At 37.8% G+C, this 22,281-nt stretch overlaps 1 protein-coding gene across 1 annotated transcript in view; it reads right to left on the bottom strand.

Annotated features, from left to right (window-relative positions):
* TRPV3 (transient receptor potential cation channel subfamily V member 3) overlaps positions 1-17,847 on the bottom strand; it is a 29,021-nt gene extending 11,174 nt beyond the window's left edge. Inside the window, exons 1-9 of the mRNA XM_084651237.1 lie at positions 17,788-17,847; positions 13,554-13,598; positions 11,724-11,846; positions 7,454-7,558; positions 5,625-5,711; positions 2,858-3,015; positions 1,999-2,175; positions 1,637-1,777; positions 237-517 (exon numbers count right to left, since the gene is read on the bottom strand). Of these exons, the coding sequence (XP_084507363.1) occupies positions 237-517; positions 1,637-1,777; positions 1,999-2,175; positions 2,858-3,015; positions 5,625-5,711; positions 7,454-7,558; positions 11,724-11,846; positions 13,554-13,594 (1,113 nt within the window). The 5' untranslated portion in view covers positions 13,595-13,598; positions 17,788-17,847. The remainder of the gene's footprint in view (positions 1-236; positions 518-1,636; positions 1,778-1,998; positions 2,176-2,857; positions 3,016-5,624; positions 5,712-7,453; positions 7,559-11,723; positions 11,847-13,553; positions 13,599-17,787) is intronic.
* Positions 17,848-22,281: the final 4,434 nt, after the last annotated feature.

Genomic DNA, 22,281 nt, shown 5'->3' with positions numbered 1-22,281 from the left:
ACCCAATGAGCATTGAGGAAAACCTGTGAGAATCTGAGAGGCTGAAACAACAGAAATAATGGAGCAGTGATTTACAGTAAATAATCTTACCCAACCAACTACCACTAATTTACAATACAAGATAATCACCATGGTGGACTGCAAATTTGTGTACCTCTGGTTTAAGTACATGTAGGCAACCTAGACTCTGTCCCTCTATTTAATTTCTTTTGTAGGATATTACAATAGAGCCTTACCTCTAATTTTCCACTTTTTGCAGCTAGTTGCAATGGAGTTAAACCATCTTTATTCTTCATTGTCTCTAAAGTTCTGCTCTTACTTTTCAATAGAATCATGTCATACATTCTGATTACAAAGTCATTTTGTGTTTTAAAATCCTCTGCTACAGTGACTAATGCATGCAGTATATTGTTTCCTCGGGAATCTTGTGAGGTAATATCAGTCCTCCTATTGTCCATCAACAGTTGAACTATATCTGGTTGATTAGTACATGCAGCTAATGCCAGTGGAGTTTCACCTAAGAAAATACAATGCACAATAACTATTAATTTTCAAATATTATGAGTATCAGAAATGTATTTGAATGATTTTGACATTTTTACGAGATTAAAACATGTTTACAAATTAAGGATAAGATTGATTACATTACATTATTTTACAAAGAAACAGTTTACATGAAATTGTTATTTGAGGAAAAGCTACAATTACACAATAATGCACTTTACTGACGATTTCAGTCTTTACAAACAATTGCCTTTCAGCTATTTCTGAATATTTGTAATTCACTGTACTGTGGAAAATTGCTTTCTATTTACTATGTTGCTCTTTGTAATACAATTGCTACTGTATGTTACATTTCCCAATATTTGATATGTTATTTCAGCACTTACACTAAATGCCCAATTAACAAGATAAATATACACACTTTCTTGTCTTTATGTGATATGAATAGATTTATGGACAACAATATTTTAGCCTGCACTCTGTTTACCCACTAGTTGTACTTTGTGTAAGTAATTCATCAAATTCTCTCTTCTCTCAGGCAAGTATTCATTCTGGAAGTATGAAGAGTAATTAGTCCTCCAGGATTCTGAACTGCAGTGTTGCTGGAACGGAGGTTTCCCTGTGAATTTGGATTGTTGGTTTGTTTGTTTTTCAGCTAGGTGGGGTTTTTTAGTTAGTTAGTGTGGCAATTGAAATGAATGGAAAGGATTCCCATTGACTTCAATGGACTTTTGGTCTAGTTTTGTATGTACAATAGATGTAATTTGGGTTATTATCGACCTATTGCTTATGTTGCGTGCATCACAGTGGAATCTGAGCATCTTATGAGTAATATCAATCTTGCTTTTTTCCTTCTGAGCCTGTAGGAGAAATAACTTGATTAACTGGTAATTTGTGTATGGGTGAAAGAAACTGAGTGTTTTGGGTACAAGAAACTTATTGAGGTAAAGCAAAGGTTATGAAATTAGTTTTGCATTTAGTTCTGAAAATGATGAGGCCCATGGCCATTTTTAGATCTTGTGGGAGTTTGACAGACGTGCCTTCTGCACTCCTGAACCTCCCCTATTGCCTGATAGTTTCATTGTTTTAGCATCCCAACCCAATTTTTCCATGGAGATCACATTTTACTTACCAAAATAAAATCCCTCATGCTTGTGTTTGGGGTTAAAGAACACACCCTGTGAATGGGCATTGACATCTGCTCCTTTTTCTATGAGGGTCTGAGCAATATCGTATTGTCTTCTTTCAATAGCAATATTTAGAGCTGTCTGGCCTGCAACAACATAGACACAAATCTTTAGAGTATAAAGTCCAGTTTTTGTATCTTGTACAGTGCTGAGCTCAATGATGATGCATAACAAATAGCAATAATAATTAATAGTAATAAACAATCATTTAATTGTCTTTAGAATGTTTCAAGAAAATATTAACTATATGTTGAGGCATTAAAATACATGCAAAAATATACTCTAAATGTCTACTGGATGGAAATACCTTTGTATGCTTCTTCTGTGTACTCTGCGTTGATAAGCCTTTCCAAAAAACTATTTTCTTCTCCAAAGGAGAGCAGCATTTTCACAATTTCATTTGTGTTCTGGTTGATGTTCAAAAGGGCTTTCATCAGACAGGTTTTACCAGTATCTGAATCTGTTAATTTTTTCATCAGATAATCTACAAAATTTGAATTTTATGATTGAATTACATTAGGTTTTATTATGTTTTAAGGGGAATAGGAAGAATTCCAACCTCATGTTATTGGGAAACACATGCATATAGACTATTCCCCAAACTATTCTACATCTATTCACGCTATTAATTTAACTTTATATTCCATATGTACTTAGTGAAAGGACATATGTATTCATGAACAAACAAACACTAGATGGATATATACATTACTGACATACTACAATTCTGCCAATACATAACAAACCCTGAAGTCCTTAGTCCTTATTCAGTCATAACTCTCATTGGCTGAGCTAGGTTGACTTTCAGCTTTGTGTTCATTCCTCAGGATCACATGCATCTCAGTTCAGCAAGAAGGGGGAAAAGAAGCTGGCTATATTTAATTAGCTTCTTTTGCAGCATTCAGTCAAATCCACCCTGAAAAGGTACAAATATTCATGCTGGTGTGCTGTGCCCTCAGAAATCACCTTCAAGGTTGCTTCAATTGTTTGCCAGTAGGTGGCTTATCGGGGGCCTGACCTGACTATTATATTAATGCTACCCATGATATTCACCAAACACCAGCTTGGGATGCAGAGCTTAGTTGCTCATGTATAAAACCATTACTCAATTCTCTTCCACACATATGGTACAAAATGAGGGACTGTGGATACTCTATACAGCTTACCTTGCACAGTCATGTTTCTACATGCATTTGACCTTTCCTTCACTTGCATAAGCAGACATTGTAATTCTTCTATATTCCCCTCAGATACTGCCCTAAACATATATTTCTTCAGCTTTTTTCGGGCATTGTTCCGATGACCTCCTTGCAACATGTTTGTACTGAGTTAACAAAAACAAACAACCAAAAAATCATAATTCTTGGTTAAATTTAGCTAATACCAATGTGTTTAATTTCATTTCCATCATCTCTTGTTTATTTAGAAAAATAAATGTTATGTACCACAGGTTAACATGTCATCATTACAAAAGAATGTTTGTGTGTTCCTCCAAAAATAGTTACAAATAATTTATTTGGTGAGAAATGGCTATTAAAGCAATTTTTAACTTAATGTAGTATATAGTTAACCTTTTACAAGTGATTTTTTTTTATTCTCATGTAATGAGAATAAAATTCAGCCCTTTGCACTCAAAGCTAAAGTAATTTGGCTTTCTGGGGAGCGCTCAGAAGAGACAGAGTGGAATTCAAATCCTACAACAAAGGGGAGACTACAGGGCAGTGGTGCAGCCTCTCCACAACTGTTGTTCCAGCCTCGAAGGTAGAATGTAGGGGCTGTTGCCTCTTTGCAACCCCTCTGTAGAGGTGTTAGGCTACTGGATCCATGTAAGTGCAAATCCAATAGCCTCTTCCTGGCCCATCTTCATCAACCACCACAGTAATAAGTAAATTCAGAGTCCTCCCTACACCACCACTCCACTTGCACCCATCTTCACTGTACACAAAGTACTTGTTCTGCTGTTGAGATGGTGGAAGGAAATTTCATCAGTTTTCAGAATATTTGCTGAACGTTTTATTACAAAACTGATATGGCTTGATGATATTCTATATCAATGAGAAGAGACCTGTTTCCACCAGTATGCACACCAGTGTGGCTGAGATTTGGATGAATCACTTGGTAGGTCCTTCTATTTTGCAGATTATGACAAATTTCTGTCACAGACTATTGGATTTATCTGAACACTGTTCCAAGATTGTCTAAGCATTCTCCAAGAATATATTACCAAATTCAGTATATAAAATCCCTGAAGTCCTGCTTTTACTGATTAATCTTGTACCTAGTAATTAAAGTGAGAGGAAACTCATAGGATTTTCTTCATATCTAGTGCACAAAGTCTATTTTAAAATAATAATAACTTACATTTATATAGGGTCTTTCATCCCAAAGGATCCCAGAGCTCTTTACAAACTATATGTACAGGAATCACTTCACCCACCACTGAAATGCAGCTGCCTGTGGGGTGGAATGTGGCAGCTGTTTAACAGCGCGCAACAACACTATACAACAATTTAGGATAGGAAGTAGTAAGGAATGCCATATCCATTTGCAAGTGCAGGGGGAATTTAAGTAAGCAGGATACATTAGTTAACCAAATTAGAATTTGGCCAACTCTGTGGCTAATATTTCTATGCTGCAAAAAGCAACATGGGATCTTTAGTGGCCAAAGTTAGGGTTTCAGGTTTAGACGGCACATCCAACAGAACAAAGGTTCCTAACACCACTCTGGAGGATCATTGCCACCTACTGAATCACCAGCACAGCTCTTCCTTCAGCACTCTGGGGTATCCTTGGAGGTTTCCTGTTCCAGTGCTGACTAAGCCCATCACTACCAAATGAGGTTTTCCAAAAATCACCCCAGCAATTATATGTGGTTATTCTTTAGAAGTTAAATAATATGATGTTTTGTTTGTTCCATCCTCCCATACATCTCTCTCTCTCTCCCTCTGTCTCTTAGGATGGCTGAACTGAAGGGCAAATGCCACCTACCTACATCAACTGGGTGGGGGAAATTGATGGGGCTGATGGTGAAAGATGGACAGTCCCAGTAGCAAGGAAGGGAGGCACTTGCAAAGGGACAATAGGTAGCTCCTCTCATGGGAGAGTCTGGCACCCATTGGCCAGCTGGGGAAGAGGGGTGGTGATTGGACAGCATTCCCCAGCTCCCAGGATTTAGCCCAGTGCAGGGGCCATGTGAAGCCTCTTTCAGCTCCATTCCAGCACCCCACACTACCCACTTGAACTAGGAATGGGAATCCAGCCGGACAGATGCTGTGGGTCTAGCCAATCACCTGTTTAGGGGGTCAGGAAGGAATTTTTTTCTCCCATGGGCCAACTGGGACCAATTAAATGACTGATATAGGTGGGTACGGATATGGGCGGGTAGTATCCCTCCCTTGCGTTACAAATTTAATAAAAGTTGTGGCCTGCTGCTTAAATCCGTGTGTGTGTGTGTGTGTGTGTGTGTGTGTGTGTGTCCTCATTTTGCTGCTTGTGACCACATCCGTATCTTCCACCCAAATTAATAGTTTTCTATGTAGATAACATCTTAAAGTAGTTTGCTTTTAAGAAAGGATTCTGCAATGAAAAGCGTTCAGTTACCAACAAATAGTAGTGGTATTTGAGCACTGTACTTGCTCACTGCTCAATGTGTATGGCATTTAGATGCAGCATTTTCTTCAGTGAACTAGGAATCAGCAATTTTATAGGCTCTGGCTTTCTCTGATCTCAGATATTTAAGATGAGGATGCATGATATACACTTTCTAAAGAATTTATTTATTGCTGATAAGGCTCAAATGTATAAATCAATATCCCCTGAAGTCTTATGGGCTCATTTTTAAACCACGACAAGAAAAAAAAAATCCGTAAATCTACTCTGTCATATACTTAATCCATAGAAAACACACTACAGAAATACATTATGTCCACTTACCAATAACTGTCTATGTTTGTGGCATACTCAGTAATATCATCCTGAAGAGATTGTGGGGAATCCATATCTTCCCCATTTACAGATGCACTGTAGAAAATACAGAAAAGGTTGAGTGCTTAAGTAGGAGGACATCTTGGCAAACTGCACTAAGACTCATTCCATAATGGGAGGCGATATCAACAAAAAAGCTGAAATTAATTTAATTTGACAATGTGCTTTTTAATACCATCATTTAACTCACTCTGTGTGTTTTAAAATATAGGCCAAAAATGAAAAGACTTTCAGGATTTTATCATGTTAACAAGTTTCATATTTGAAACCCTACTTTGTGTTTTTCTTTTTATTTCACTCAGGCTCCTAATGTTGTATTTGTCATTTCCACACTGTTTTTAATCACATCACTCTTGATACTACATTGTAAAGCCTACACTCTTCTTTTTTCCATGTGTTCATTATTAATTTGACATTTTCCAGAAGACAAATATTGAAATGGCTACTCTACAGGGGTTGCATACACACGCACACTTGAACTGAAATACACAAAGATTTACTATACAGTATTCTGTGGCAGTCGCTCATTCAGTGTTTACTGCTGACTTTGGTGGAAGCTTTGCCTATAAGCAGTTCAAGACGGGGCTAAATATATGTTTGTACAATAAAACAACAGCTGCAATGGAGTTTGTATTTAGTAAATACTGTACATCCTTTCCAGATTTTCTCAGTGTTGGGTCTGACTTAAAGGACCACTAGCAATTTCTTTTTCATAGGCTGGGTTTCTTTTTAACTTGCTTTTGTAACATATTGAATGCTGATGAAACATCCCAGCCTAAAAATTCAGAAGACTGAAATCTGCTATTTATCTACAAAATGGATACACAGACAATAGTGTGAGGCTTCCCACACTACCCTACAAATGTTCCTCTGCCCTAGCCTAGAGGGACCACCCTTAAAATAAAGATGGTGCTTCACATTCTATTCCCATTCATTCTGATCACTCTGCAGAAAAAAACAAGGAATATAATTATGATGATTTATTTATTTATTTATTGGTGGTGATTTGGGCTCTAGTCCTCTGGGAACGAAAACAAGCTTGTCAACTAATTCCATATAAACAACCAAATAGTCATTGAAAAAACAATTGGTCATTATTAAGCTGGCTTTGATTCAATTTTTATTTTGCCATCCAGCCTCTCCTTTCATAATTTTAAATTTGTCCCATTGACACCTAATAGAAATAACCACTGAAAATCTTGAAAATAGAATGGGTCTTTCTGCACTCATTTTTCTTATATATTTGTCATAAATAGCTTTTTTTCAATTTCCTGGGTACAGTCATGTCTCTCTTTTGTTTGAAACATTTTTGGCTATCACCAATACAGATGATGGCAGAAAAGATCTAACAGGGATTTTTGTTTACTTGTGCTCCCTCTGCTGGTTCTGCGGCAAATCGGGTTACCATAGGCCCGACACAACCAAGTAAACAGTGGGGTTTTCCCCCTCTTAATTAGAAACAAGTTGCTAAAAAGAAAAATCATTCAGACTACAGGGGACTATATCAATTTTAAGACTGGCCAAATTTTGGGCCTAAACTATTTAGCTGTGGCCCTTTTAAAATAATGACAGAAGTGTGAAAATTCAGGATTAAGGCAGTCACTGTAGGGAAAATGCTAGCCCACTGAAGTCAATGGAAATTTTGCCCTTGAGGCAACCAAAATGAGAGGCCACTTTTGACATTTTAGCCTTGTCGTCTATGCAGAACTTTCAAGCAGTTGTTCAAACATAACCATGTTTGCAATGTGGTTAATGAATATACTGTATATTATACATACCATGGGCGAATATTTGAATCCATGGGTTTTGAAAATACAGGAGGAGATGTCTGTCTTGGAGATGAATTGCTTTCAAAGCCTTCAATTTCAAAGAAAAACTGTGAACTGTTGGATACATTGTGTTGAAAGTTTATTAGTGGAAAAGCATGTCAAAATGTAATATCAACATAACACAAAAACTGTGCACATGCCCAGCTCGGACCAGCTTTAGGTACAGGTGATATGCTGCATAGCATCACATCCGATGAGGTGCTGAAATAGTGTTTATCCTTTTTTGGTACTGGAAGATCCCCTACCAACACATGTGGCCAACCAAGCATTTTTAATCCTTTGTGTTGGCAGACAAGGCAAAAGATTCTGAGAGGTCTTTGGGAGACATGGCACCAAATCCGGACATTATCAGAGGCACCACTGCAACCTAGAGACAACTTTTATCTGGGTTTTGTGCAGGTCACAAAATGTTACTGTAACTCCAAAGAATACACACGCATAAAATGCACACACTTGCACACTCTAATCTGTTCACTGAATCCTTTGCATTGTAGCCATCATCCTTCCATCCAAGAAAAACTGGGGAGGAATCCCGCCTCAGCCCACTGACACTGATGAACACTTAATGAACCAGAAAGGTTCAGAGAGCACATATTAAACAACACAAGGCCTTTCCACCATCTAGGACTAAAATGTGCTACCTCAGAATATAAACTATATTTAGCTAGTGCATTGCAGTTTATAGACAGAGTGGAAAAAATAAATGAAATGCTGAACAACATAGCATAAGGGTTCATGAGGAACTCTGATGGCCAGCTTTCTAAAAGCATGGAGAATTGGTAGGGAGAAGTAAATGGTTGGTGTTGCTAGATGCCATTCAAACAGCTGTCACATTTTATCTATGATGGCTGAATTTTATTGGAGGGTGAAATGACTTCTATATGAGCTATAATTTGTAAATTGGCTTTCAAAATTTCTAAAATGCTTTGAGAGTCACCTTGAAAAATATACTGGTTCACATAATATGTGACATACTCAGTAGGGTACTAATTATTTCTCCTTTTTTCTAATTCCCCTCTCAAAATATTCCGATGCAGTTGAAGCAAGCACCCTAGTGTCAATTTACAAAATGCTGCTATGCTGCTGCTTAGCAACCTGTGGATGTATGTCAAAAATAGTGTGATGTAATATCATCCCTAGTTAACATAGTTTCCGTCTTTGGAGGAGGAAAGTGTTAATACACTGCATGTGGTATTTTAAACTTAAATGACCTTTTATCATTTTGTATGTGCATGCAAGCGTATTCCACAACACAAAGGTTAAAATACCCATTATATTTAACAGGAATGTGTATCAGAAGTTATATTGAGGATAAGTGTTGTTCATAGCACAGGAAGTACCTAGACTGAAACAGGTCCCTATTTTGCCATTACTTACACACCATGAACCAGATTCTCAGCTGGTGTAAATCATCATAACTCCACTGAAGTCTGAGCTTGGCACAGTGGCTGACAAAGGATGGAAGAAAGGTGGCTTTATGCCACTCTTCTGTGTCCCCTGTCCTGGGATGTCTTGGGACGGCCCTGACTGGCAACCAACTGTATATGGCCTCAATGAACCTTGAGGGCAGAAAGGAATGCCCAACTCACGTAGCACTATGGCCCTGTCCTTGATACAGTCCCTGCATTGGGTGGGAGGAGTGGGAACTCCTTCAAGGGCTGACTATGTTAGCTCAACACCAAGAGAGAACTGTCCTATGTTGGGGGAATTCCCCAGAGCAGAATTGCTGTCTTCACAGCTCCTTTATGTCAATATACCTGGCACAAACGAGCCACAAGGCAGTAATGAATTGGGTCACATGTATCTTGGAGGTTGGCATAACGTCATGCCTGAAGCCGTTCCTCTGTTCTCTGGGGAAAATGGATTCTCTGAGACATACCATGAGTAAAAAAATTAGTAACTGCCAACGAATACCTATGTCCTTACTGTCAGGAAGTGTGGGGGAGACAAGGCCCTGCACCCCCCACTTCCTGCGATTCACCGTGACTCTCAGCCAGCCAGTAAAACAGAAGGCTTATTAGACGACAGGAACACAGTCCAAAACAGAGCTTGCAGGTACAGACAACAGGACCCTCTCAGTCAAGTCCATATTGGGGGGCAGGGAGCTTGGACCCTGGCCCCGGGTCTCCCTCTGTTTCCCCAGCCAGCTCCAAACTGAAAACCCCCTCCAGCAGTCTCTTCTAACCACACCCCCGGCTCCTCCTCCAGCCTTTGTCCACTTTCCCAGGCAGCAGGTGTCACCTGGCCCCAGCCCCGTCCTGGGTTCAGGTTACGTGCTCAGGTATCATCCCTCAAGTGAAGTCACACCTTGATATCCTACCACCAATGCAGACAGTACCACTAAAACTCCCCCGCAACATCCCCAGGTCAACCCTCCCCACTCTGTCACACTTACATATTCAAACCATGCCACAGGAAACACTAGCCATGAAAGCAACCTAGTTATGCTCCAACATCATTGCAGCACTCCTCCCAGTCCACATGGAGATCTTCCTGTATTTAATGATGTGCCTTTAGTTAACGCATATCTCATTGAGTTAAAAAAGGTAGAAATAAATTGTACTTTTTACAATATATATTGCCAAAATAAAGTATAAGAGAATGAGACATGTTGCTTAGGTGAGAGTGAAATCACCTCCGAGCTTGCCAGTGATGGTATACCCAAGGACTGAAATGTTTAAAAGCATTAGACATATACCAGTACAGAAACATATAATTAAATGGAGTATGTTAATGTTTGTAATTAAAACTCATGTGATCTTTGTTTCTTATATAGCAGGAATGTTTGGTGCCACACCCTAGCTCCTAATGTAAGATGGGAGAGGTTAGTAATAAGCCTAAGGTTATTACTATGGATGCCAAAAGCCTGAATCTGGTAAATGAACTTAAGCAACTTATGATTAATGGCCACACATATTTGCCAGTCTTCTGCAAATTTGCTTCTATTTGAAACATTAGGTATATATAGTGACCAATTCAGACATCCTTCCTGTTGCCCACATTGCACTACAAACACTGATTCAAATTTAGGCTTATGCAGGACTACCCTTGTACTTTGGAGGGCCAATGATGCCAGATGAAGGGGACATGGAAAAAGAAAATCAACTGGTCTTATTTCCCCATCTGGATTTAATGATAGAGTGAGAAGTCAGGCCAGCCCATGAGTTTTCAGATTGTGACAGCTGCTTGCATCACTTCTGCTTAAGGTGATCACTCAGATCAATAACAAAATTATCATGGATGCTAAAGCAATATTAAATTATCTTGGGGCCTTTCTGATTGGGCTATATTTTGTATTGTGCAGTCAACAAAATTAAAGGAATCAGTTGCAGGATCAAAGTTTATAAGCCAAATTAATCCCTATCTTGCAGTAACTTCAGTGACTTCGGTGGCATTATATGAAGGATGAATACAATCACTTGTATTGTATTTCTCCATTCATAATAGACAAAATCTTTAATCAGAATATTAATGAACTAGTATAAAATATGCATAAAAATAAATATGGGTGATATGGGTTATTAAGCATGAAAAATAGAGTGAATTGAACATTTTACAGAAAATCTCCATGTATGAAGGTTTTTCTGGGTATTTCTCACCATATGCTACACTCCTTACCACTCCTCATCTCCTTCCACTTTTGACTTCACACCTTCTTGTATCAATCCATATGTCCCTATACTTGAGAGAACCTCTCATTTCTTTTCTGCCAACACTGCTCTCTTCTTTAAATGCTTCCTTAAAACCCAGATTTTCCCTAAATGATCTAATTACAAACTCACTCTAAACCTTCCCATATTTGAACTGTTGATCTTTATGAGGCCCCGATCCTGCAAGCTCATACATGTGGGCTGACTCCAGTGCCTGCAGAGAGCGAGCCTCATTGACATGAGGCATGAGCTTGCCAGATAGGGAGCCTGAGACTGTAAGCTCTTCAGAGCAAGCACTATGTCTTTGTCCACATTTCCTAAAGCACTGTATACATTTACATATAAATGCTTATTACTACTAATAGTATCATAAGTACATCAGTTACTTTTTCAGCATACACTACGTTCATCAGAACTCTCTCATTCATACATTCCATGTGTGCTGTTAGCAATTCTTTCAATGTTAGTATCTGCTGTATGAAAGATAATAAAAGGTTTTACAAATAGCACCAATCTGCCATGTCTAATAAATTGTCTAAGGCTGGTCTTGTGAAAGTATTGTGTTCTACCTTTTCTTTGTGGGAGTGTTTTCAGTCGGCTTTTTCTCCTGGTGGTTTGTAGTGGGAGGACCTGATGTATTTGTTCTCTTGGCCATGAGTGGAATATTTTCTTTGTTATCTTTAATCATGTTTCTGTAATAGATAGATTCATAGTTATTTATCTTCATTTTAACACATCACATGATCAGATTGACTATTTCTACTCCTTATGTACACTAACACAAATCTTAATTGTAATATTTTTCAAGGTTCTTCATTTGCAAAAGATGTACTATTTAATATATTGGGGATTGAGATTTATATATTGTGGTATCTTTGATTAAAATAGATTCCAACATGAGCAGCATCAAGGATGACATAGAATCATAGAATATTAGGGTTGGAAGGGACCTCAGGAGGTCATCTAGTCCAACCCCTTGCTCAAAGCAGGACCAATTCCCAACTAAATCATCCCAGCCAGGGCTTTGTCAAGGAAGGAGATTCCACCACCTCCCTAGGTAACCCATCCCATGACATGATACCACAAGTCCAGGAAAAGTTCAGAAACAGAACGCCACTAGTTGTCACCTTCAGCCCCCAACTAAAACCTCTCCAGCGCATCATCAGAATTCTACAATCTATCCTGAAAAATGATCCCTCACTCTCACAGATCTTGGGAGACAGACCAGTCCTCGCTTACAGACAGCCCCCAAACCTGAAGCAAATACTCACCAGCAACCACACAACAAAAACACTAACCCAGGAACCTATCCTTGCAACAAAGCCCAATGCCAACTCTGTCCACATATTTACTCAAGTGACACCATCATAGGACCTAATTACATTAGCCCCGCCATCAGGGGCTCGTTCGCCTGCACATCTACCAATGTGATATATGCCATCCTGTGCCATCAATGCCCCTCTGCCATGTACATTGGCCAAACCGGACAGTCTCTATGCAAAAGAATAATTGGACACAAATCTGACATCAGGAATCATAACATTCAAACACTGGTAGGAGAACACTTCAACCTCTCTGGTCACTCAGTAAAAGACTTAAGGGTGGCCATTTTGCAACAGAAAAGCTTCAAAAACGGACTCCAACAAGAAACTGCTGAGTTTGAATTAATATGCAAACTAGATACCATTAACTTGGGTTTGAATAGAGACTGGGAGTGGCTGGGTCATTACCCATATTGAATCTATTTCCCCATGTTAAGTATCCTCACACCTTCTTGTCAACTGTCTAAATGGGCCATCTTGATTATCACTACAAAAGTTTCTTTCTCCTGCTGATAATAGCTCATCTTAATTAGCCTCTTACAGTTGGTATGGCTACTTCCACCTTTTCATGTTCTCTGTGTGTGTGTGTATATATCTATATTTATATCTATGTTCCATTCTATGCATCTGATGAAGTGGGCTGGAGCCCATGAAAGCTTGTGCTCAAATAAATTTGTTAGTCTCTGAGGTGCCACAAGTACTCCTGTTCTTTTTAGGTATATTCTCAGTATGTAATTGAAGGGAGCCCATCCATTTATATGGCAATAGATATTATTTCAAGTATCAGAAGGAACAGAGTAACTTTTATAAGCAACACTGAGGGTTTTGAAGTCTGCTATTAATGTAAAAGTCTATTTATACTTTAACCTAGATAACTTTAGAAAACCAATAAGTTTTAGCAGTCAAGCAATATTAACTCTGTTAGGTCCTAATATAGGAAGGTTGGTGCCAGACACTAAAGGTGCTGAAGTTAGATGAAAGCAGAAACTCTGCAAAGTGTTGGATCAGCAGAAGCAAGGTCTGAGTAGACACTACTAACACCAGGGGCAGAGCTCAATGAAAAATTAAGCCTTTTACCTGGACTTCCAGGGACTCCTGAGTTCTGGTGCCACTCCCATAAAACTAGTACAGAGAGAAGATGAAGACAAGTTATGGCCCTGTTATACATGAAGAATGTAGCATAAGGACTTTGGTGCTTGCATCTGCCCATCAACATTCAGAACACTGATTTCATAAGAAGTAATAACTATTTGTCATTGTAATATTCTAGGTTACCACTTATAATCACTAAGGATAATTTCGAATGAAGAAGTTAATTTTAGCATCTTTTAAGATATACTTTTATTGTAAATAGAAATAAAAAGTTCAATGATGTGACAGAGTAGTTTCTCCAGGAAAATGGTGAAAGCGCCCTCGGTACTCAAGAAGAATGTACTGAAGGGAAAATTGACTGGCAGGAGATGGACAAGATCAGCTACAAATAACAATTATTTTTCATCTCAGAGTTTCATGGTTCTGGGGAACCTAAAGAAGATCTCTTCTCCCCAACTTTTGGCCTCAACTCTCCCTGACTAGATAGGAGTACAGGTGGATTTTACATTTGTGGGAGTGCATTCCTTCAGTGTTGTGATTCCTCTAACATGGGAATAACAAAATAAGAAAATGAGATCGTAGAGAGTGCATGAAAACCAAAGATGGCTGGAGTGATAAACAAGGCGTACATGTGGCATACATGAATAGCTGGGTGAAGAATCAATGAGGTAAATATGCATTTATGTGTGGAAGCATGTATAGGGAATAGACAAGTTGCAAATTCTAACACCTGTAAATAAACTCTTTTTGCTGTTTCTTTTGTCTTTAGATGGAGTGTAAAAGAAGTCAGAAATGCTCAGTAGTCTCCCTGCCCCAGCAAGCCTGGGTTTAACACTCAAACAGAAATAAAATATTATTGTATATTCTGTTTTTGTTATATATATATTTACAGGAAAAATGTGTAGTCTAACAAATGCAACTTCAAAAACTCAACATTTGGATAAGTATCATAAATACAAATCATACCTGCATAGAAATCATTCATAAAGAGAAATAGCAGCATTATTCACTCAATATTTCTGTTATATAAACATACTATCCCCTATGGTACTAAAGGTGCATAGGAATAGAACTTAAGAGCTCAGAGAACTTAGATGAGGGAAAGAATAGGCCATTGTCCATCACCTTGCAAATATAGTACATACAGTAGTCCACAGATACATGATTTATCAGTTATTAAACTGATACATTTGATATTAACCCAGCCAAGAACAAATGATTACTGTCTTGTCTAGTTCATAAGTTATTTTGTTATGTATCTATTCTGGAGTGCCATAACAATACATTTTATGAATGCATAAAATACATGATCTCTATCCTGAGGAGGAGACAAATATGATACATGGAATAAATAAATCAAACATAAGTTAGTGAAAGGACAGATATGGAGATTAGTATTAGAAAGCTTCATAAAAGAAATGGGTTTTAAGGAGGAACTTAAAGTAAAAAGAAGAGAGCTGCTAGTAGACAAAGAAGAGGGAGAGTGTTCCAAGCATAGAGACCAGCATGAAAGCTGATGTTAAATTGACAGTGGAAGAAGCACACAAAGAGAGCAGTTATGGGAGCAAGGCTAAGAGTAGGAGGAAATAAGAGTATAGCCAAAGCTCTGTAGAGCTGGTACAGAGGTTTTTTTCATCATATTATGTTGTTTTATCAAGGCCAAAATGGTTCACAGAGATGTATTGGTTCCGATGAAGTTTTAGATGGGAAGGTTTCCAAGGTCCAGGGAAGACTCTCAGATCACTTCAAGAGGGAGAGAGAAACAAAAGAAACAAAATCAAAAAGCTTAGGTTTTCAATCCAAAAGCAGATTGTTTCAACACAATTCTGCTTCACAAAAATGTTTGAAAGGTTTTGTTTTTGTTCCAGTGAGGAATGAAACAGAGGGGGAACAGAGGGAGAATGATGTCATCAGAATGTCCATTTACCAATGGACTTCTGTATAGACTGGAGTGATGAGAGGCAAGATGCAAAGAGGTAGTTACAGTTGGTGTGGTGAAAGATGACCAAGGCATGGACCTACAGAGGAAAGGACAAATTTTAACAGTGGTTAACCATGTAGACAAGCCCTTAAAAGTGACAGGTTTTAGCAAGAGCCAAAATACTAGGGGGTGGAGCAGATGAAAGTGGGGACTCAAAGATAACATTAAGTTTGTATATCTGGGTGATGGGGAGAATAATGAAGTTGTCAGTGGTGCTAAAGAAAGGAGACAGAAGAAAGAATCTGGGAGGAAAGGTGAGACAAAGTTTCTAGATATCTCAGCTGAGAATTTTCAAAACTATTTAGGGGCTTTGGATGGTCAATCTCATCCACAGGGCCACATTTTTAAATGAGGGATCTAATTTTGCACCAGTAATTGAATGTAGGCAAGGCACAAATGGTAGAATGGAAATAGCTAACTACTGTGCCTGAGAAGTAGATAGTTAAAGATTTAAAGTTTATCATTAGTGCCCATATTTGATTGCATCAACTGAAAATAAGCATGAAAATTAGAGGCCAGATCGGGGCCTTTGAAAATATGCCCCATAGAACTCAATTCTCTACTTAGATACACCCATGCAACTTTCACTCAAGACAGTAGAAGTTTAATGTGTGCATCATTAATTTTGGGATGCCCATGTGTCCTTAATTTCTCCCTCTCTGTGTTATTGGTCTAATGATTGTGATAATCTCTTTACCATTCAATACCCTTTCCTTCACTATTATTTTCTGTAATTTATACCATACTCTCTCCAGTACCTTACATAATTTTGATCTGTAAAATGATTGGAGATACAGTTTGTATGATGCATGCTATTCAAACTAAAGTTGGGTTACTTTATTGTCATAAACTGACAGGAGATGTGCTCCAGATTCTCTGTGAATTTCTGTTTTTACTCTGACCATCTATTCTATCATTATTTATCAGCCACTTCTTTCATGACTTATTTGCAGAATTGAATGTGACAATAAAAATATTCAGCTGGTTCTTAGCATTAAGAAATAATTTGAAGTGGAGTATACTTAGAGCACAGTAGATATCTCTTGTACTTTAGGTATGAGGTAAGGGCATAATTTACTATACCGAGACCTGATTATGCATTCCTTACAGTGAGTAGTACCTTATCCTGCAAGCAGTCACGTTGAGTAACCTTATGTATATATCAATCACAGTGTAACAACAATCGTCTTGGTTAAGAAATATAGAAAACACAAATAAAAAACAAAAACAGTGAAGTGGGGCAGCGTGGAATGGTAGACTCCTCTTCTTCTTCCTTAGATTATCAGAAGAAAAAAAAACACTACTGGCAATGATTTCTATTCATTCTTGTTACGATTTTTTAAAAAAGTCTTTTCTGCCCTAGAGCCGTTCTTTTTGTTCTTCAGTTATTGTTATTATTTGTATTACCACAGTACCCAAAAAAACCCAAATCAGGGATCAGGGCTCCATTGTGCTAGGTGTTGCACAACAATATTCACACTCCCTTTCATAAGTTGGAACTCTCTAATATGTGACTGACTAGCATAAACTGTAAACGTACAAAACAACCCTCACTGGGGAAAGAATCTGGTCCTGTTTTTCCTCTTTCCTTAACGTTTTCACACTGTTTTTGGAGTGAGTATTTTGAGGTTTTGTGGTTGGGCCCTGACAAACTAAACTAGAACCCAATTTTTCCCTATTGGAAAATGAGTTTTCCCAAGAAAATCTGTTTTTACAAAAATGGCAGAATCCTCTGGGAAAAATAATTTCTTCCTTAAGGAACACAGGATTTATCAATCAGAGGGGGTTTTTTTAAACAGATCTTAGCATTATAGATGCACTAAGGATCTGATCTAACTACCATTCTGCTTCTGGAAGTGAACGTAACATTTGAGTCCTTCAGAAAAAGATATTTTTAAAGTTTAGTTTGGTCCAGGGGACATTTTTGGTGTTTTTTCCCCCAAAACAATTGTGAAAAGCTATGTTCACTAGATTACAAATTACAAAATGTCACCATGGATCAGATAAGTATACATAAAAGCACTTTATCTGTTTTCACCTCTATACACTTAGGAGTCAAGATTTGTCATGTCACACAGCCCTGGGTTAATAAATCACACAAAAAAATTACTCCATTTAAAAATCAGGAACCCTTTTACCCTTTGCCTGTTAAAGAATGGAAGAGTCACATAAAGCCTTCATTCTCCATATGAGCATCATACTGCAATCTGTATCCAGTTGAGCTCTAAGATGACTTACCCTGGTTAGGAAGCTCCCATTCATGTATAGAAAAGGTGGCTTATAGTTGTAAGAAATAACTCCAAAGTGGTTGCCACCAATGCTGCTATTATATCCAAAAAGATGAAACAGCACAATAAACAAAAAATGTCTCTTGAATCTTAAAACCATCCTAAAAATGTGAGGCACCCTTCTTGTGTCATCTGGTTTGTTTGGGTGCAGTTTCCGTGTATAAGTATAGTACTTAAACTGCAACACCACAGGGTTACGCCTGAAATTTGGCAGGAGACAGACAAACTTGCTAGACAACAATTTCTTTGCTGTACAGCTGACAAAATGGGAAGATAAAACACTGCCAATAATTATAGATTAAAAAGAGTTGCTAATTAATCTGAGTCACTTAATGATGAGATAATGACACCTGTAGAATACGTAAAAGGATACACATCTGAAACCCATAGCTTTTTTAGTTTCCATATTCTGTATTAGTCAGAACTTGGTTAAAACATATCCATTGACATTGTAAATCATGTTTCTTTACGTCATGCCTCATTTGTTGTATATTATGTAACTGTGTTACCTATTCAAAAAGCACAAAACAAAAGTGAAAAGATAAATTGAGAGCACTCCAAATTGAGAGGCTAAGGAAGCAAAAACATATATTGTTAAATATTACTTTCAGAACACATGGAGGGTTTAGAGTCCCATTCATTTCCAAACAGTAATGTTAGTGACGATACTGTAGATGTGTTTAAAGCATTACCTGTCTTTAAAGGGATTCAGTTAAGATGCATCTTTAGGCTTCATGAGGATATGAATTGGCATGCTTTGTATCAACAATGCTGATTTCATTTTTATTGTGTAATACCAATTGCAAGGAATGCAATTTTGCAACCTTGCTTGTTTTTCGCAATTGAGTGATAATTAATACAATGGACTTATTTCCTTCTGGCACCTATACCAGTGTAGCCCTAAGTTTTCCTCTCCTTCTCTTGGTTTTACCTTTATCAGGGAACGGTATTTTTAAAAGTTTGTGTGTATATGTAGCCATGCCTGGGAGATATACCTAAAACTGCCATCAATTAACTTCACTGAAGTGACAACTCCATTGGAGCTTGGGAGTTGTGTACTTAACCAGGTGAGTCTAATGGACAAATGGCTTATGTTATAAAAGGGAGCTGGAAGGCATCAGAAGTTTGAAAAGCTAACAAAAAAATGAATAAGGAGAGGATTTGGAAATGGAAGCTTATAAATAGTTTAAGAAGGTAACTCCTGGGATTAGCCATTTGAGGTCTGAAGAAAGACTTCACATCCCTCCACTGGCTTCCCCTTCTCTATCACATCAAACATAAGTATCCTGTCAGAAGACAAGTATTGAGCTAGGTGGACCTTTGGTCTGATCCAGTATGGCCATTCTTATAAGATACTTTTCTTCACTTTCAAGACCCGTTATGATGGTCTATCCCCACTCTATCTCTCTCATTCCCTATCAAAATGGCAATTCCTACCCTAAGTGGGTCCATGGTACCAGCCTCTATCACACACTTGTAAAATTTTCAAACAAGCACCTTTGTACTTTCTCCCATGCTGCCCCTCATGCTTTTCTCGTTGGTTTCCTTGTACTTTCCCATCTGTCTGCCTGTATCCATCTGTTGTCTCTTTACCACTTATCAATGATAATGCCATAAAGGACCGAGCCGCATGAATAATTATTCATGCATCCTTTATGAAAAAATTGCTTTCAGATTGTAACTTTAAAAGTAGCTATTCTGCAGTTTAGAGGTTAATACTATAGATCTTGTTTGACGTGTAACTCTTATTTTTTTATTCTGGCAAGTGGTCTATGGGCAAAGTAAAAGGGCTACATTTTGGGGACTAGAATAAACAGGGCAAAAGGGGCCCTCTGTGGGAGGTGCTGAAAGTTTGACTTCTTGCCATATTAGATCAAACAATCAGTGTCGCATTGTCAGTTCTGCTTTTCCATGACATGATCCTAGTCAGACTCATGCAACACAAAGGGAATTGGTCAAACTTTATATTTAACTCTCTGCTTTTCCATTCCCCAAGAGAGACTCGTTAAAAGGAGAACCATTGTCTAAAATATATTATAACATTAATAAAGTAACAAACTGAGGATAACTCTCATTTACTTATTGTCAGCATTCTATTCCCAAGAGTGCCTTCTGTATGAGAAATTGCTTAATTTAACCTTTGAATTCATTATTTTTACACAGCCTTACTTTCCAAATAATATTTTCAAATTCCTGTTAGTTCAATATTTAATTGATTTTCAAGAGCCTTTTGTGATTTTTCACTCAGGATGCAGGCATTTATTTAACCTTATTCACGTGGAAATCAAATCAGTTCAGGACATTGTGTGTGTTATGGGTGGGATCTACAAATAATAAAGAAAAAACTTCTAATGGTTTTTAAAGGATTTTAAAAATGATTTTGTAGTCTTATTAGTATTATATATATTGCAGTCACACCCAAAGGCCCCATTGTGCTAGATACTGTATAAGCCAACAGGAAGATCATTTCCCCTGAGATTTTACAACTAATCTAAACAAGACACAACAAGTGAGTGTTACAGATAGACAGTAGGAAAGAAGTGGGGAAAGAGTGTAAAGGTGACAGCAATGAGATCACACTGCTATCTAGGCTAGCTATGTGCACAGCTGGATGGGTCCATTGTTTATAATAGGCTTTTAGAAGGTATAAAAATTGTATTAATTCCACCCACAGTGCTTTTATTGTTAAACTAAGGCAAAATTTTGACTTCTCCCAAATTTTATCAGTTTGTTTTCTAGTATCAAGTTCTCGATTCTTGGAATCGAATTTTCTCAGTAACACATCCCACCCTAACACTGAGGGAATTCATGTAATTGATTTATCTTTAGTCAACTGTGGTATAAGCAACCAGCTGTTTCCCACAACAGAAGAAACTTTTCTTTTGTGCCATCAGAAAACATAGTAGTGGCAAAACGTATGTCATCCCATCCTATACTGTCAAACTTATCTTGTTCCATAACACTTTCCTTCATATGGCATCTTACATCCACATTTTAAGGAAAAATATAATGAAGAAGATTTTATATAAATGAACATTGTTAAACATCTCATTTCCCCTTAAGACAATATTATGAATGACTACTCAATCCAGTACAAATATATCTGGCTTGAAACAGAGTAGAGGATTTTTGCTGTGTGCTGTTTGGACTCCTATTATCATGACAATACTCTATGCATACAATGTGTACATTCCTTTAGAGTCCTGCTGAGATGGATTAGGCTTTTCTCTGGCAAATAATATTTTTGATTTATCAAAAGACTTGCTAGTCAGTTTCTCACATCAATAATATAAACACCCTCTAATAAAAGAAAAAGTTCATTTCACACATTTATGTAGTACTTGACTCCTTTTCATCAATTTCTGCCCTGTTTGCCCCCTTTTGAAAGTCACACTAGTTACTTTGTTCTTTTCACCTGGAAGGGTGGAAAGTAAAAAGGGACTGAGGAATACTAAAAATTTGTACTGGACTGGTTTTGGGGTGCTTCAGACTTTTTGGCATATACATTGCATGAAATCCCCAAGGAACTAGCACTTAATACATTCTCAGATGCAATGACTGCAATCAGAAGAATGAAAATAATGTAGACTTGTTTATGTAATAACTATGTAGCTTTAGTAACATTCTCCCTATTATAAAACTCCCTTAATCCCCACGCTATTAATTTCATTCTTATAGGATACTACCACACACATATGAAGAGCTTTTCATCCCTGACCAACTGAATAATACTGGCACATACTGAGGTGTCTGTTTACGAATATGAGCTTTGAGAACAAGAAGTTCCATTCTGAAAAATGTTTAAGGGTAGCAAGGTGATCCCGTAGGGCCCTGTTTCTCCATTGTGCGTGGATAGAGAAAATAGCATTTTACTTTGCACAGCTAAGTTGTAAGGCAGCAGACATCAGACTCTGTGTATGAATTTTGTAGAGTAGGAGATAGACTCTAGGGAAATCTTAAAGTGGGGTAATAATATCTGCCATTTTGTGTAATCTGGTAGATTGCAAAGACAAATCAGCACTCTCTAGCAATATCATCAGCACAGCTTTATAGCACCTTTGCCTTTAGGTTTTGTTCCTCAAGAATTTTTGCCATGAACACAAAATAGGAGAAAACACAAAGCCCTATTCACTAAGGAGTGGAGAATGTTCTGTGAGGCCTCTAGCACTTATTTGCTCTCTGTGCTTCCCCCAGCTACACCTTCTGTGATTGAGTTGGAGTGAAAGCACTTATTCTTAAAACAAATCAAAAGTATAAGAATTGAATGTGAACCTAGTGCATTTGGTTAGCATTGTGGTTGTATGGTCTACGTGTACAGACTAGCTGATCACTATGGTCCCTTCAGGCCTTGGAATCTATGACTTTAAGGAATAAACTTTGAACATAGCATTACTGGAAAGGCTTGTGGCCAACCAGTGACAAACTAGCAGTGGCTATGCACCCT

Source organism: Lepidochelys olivacea, assembly GCF_965140295.1.
Source record: "Lepidochelys olivacea isolate rLepOli2 genome assembly, chromosome: 17".
Taxonomy (NCBI): Eukaryota; Metazoa; Chordata; order Testudines; family Cheloniidae; genus Lepidochelys; species Lepidochelys olivacea.
The sequence above is the reverse complement of the archived record's forward strand: the minus strand, read 5'-3'. Positions and strand labels throughout refer to the sequence as shown.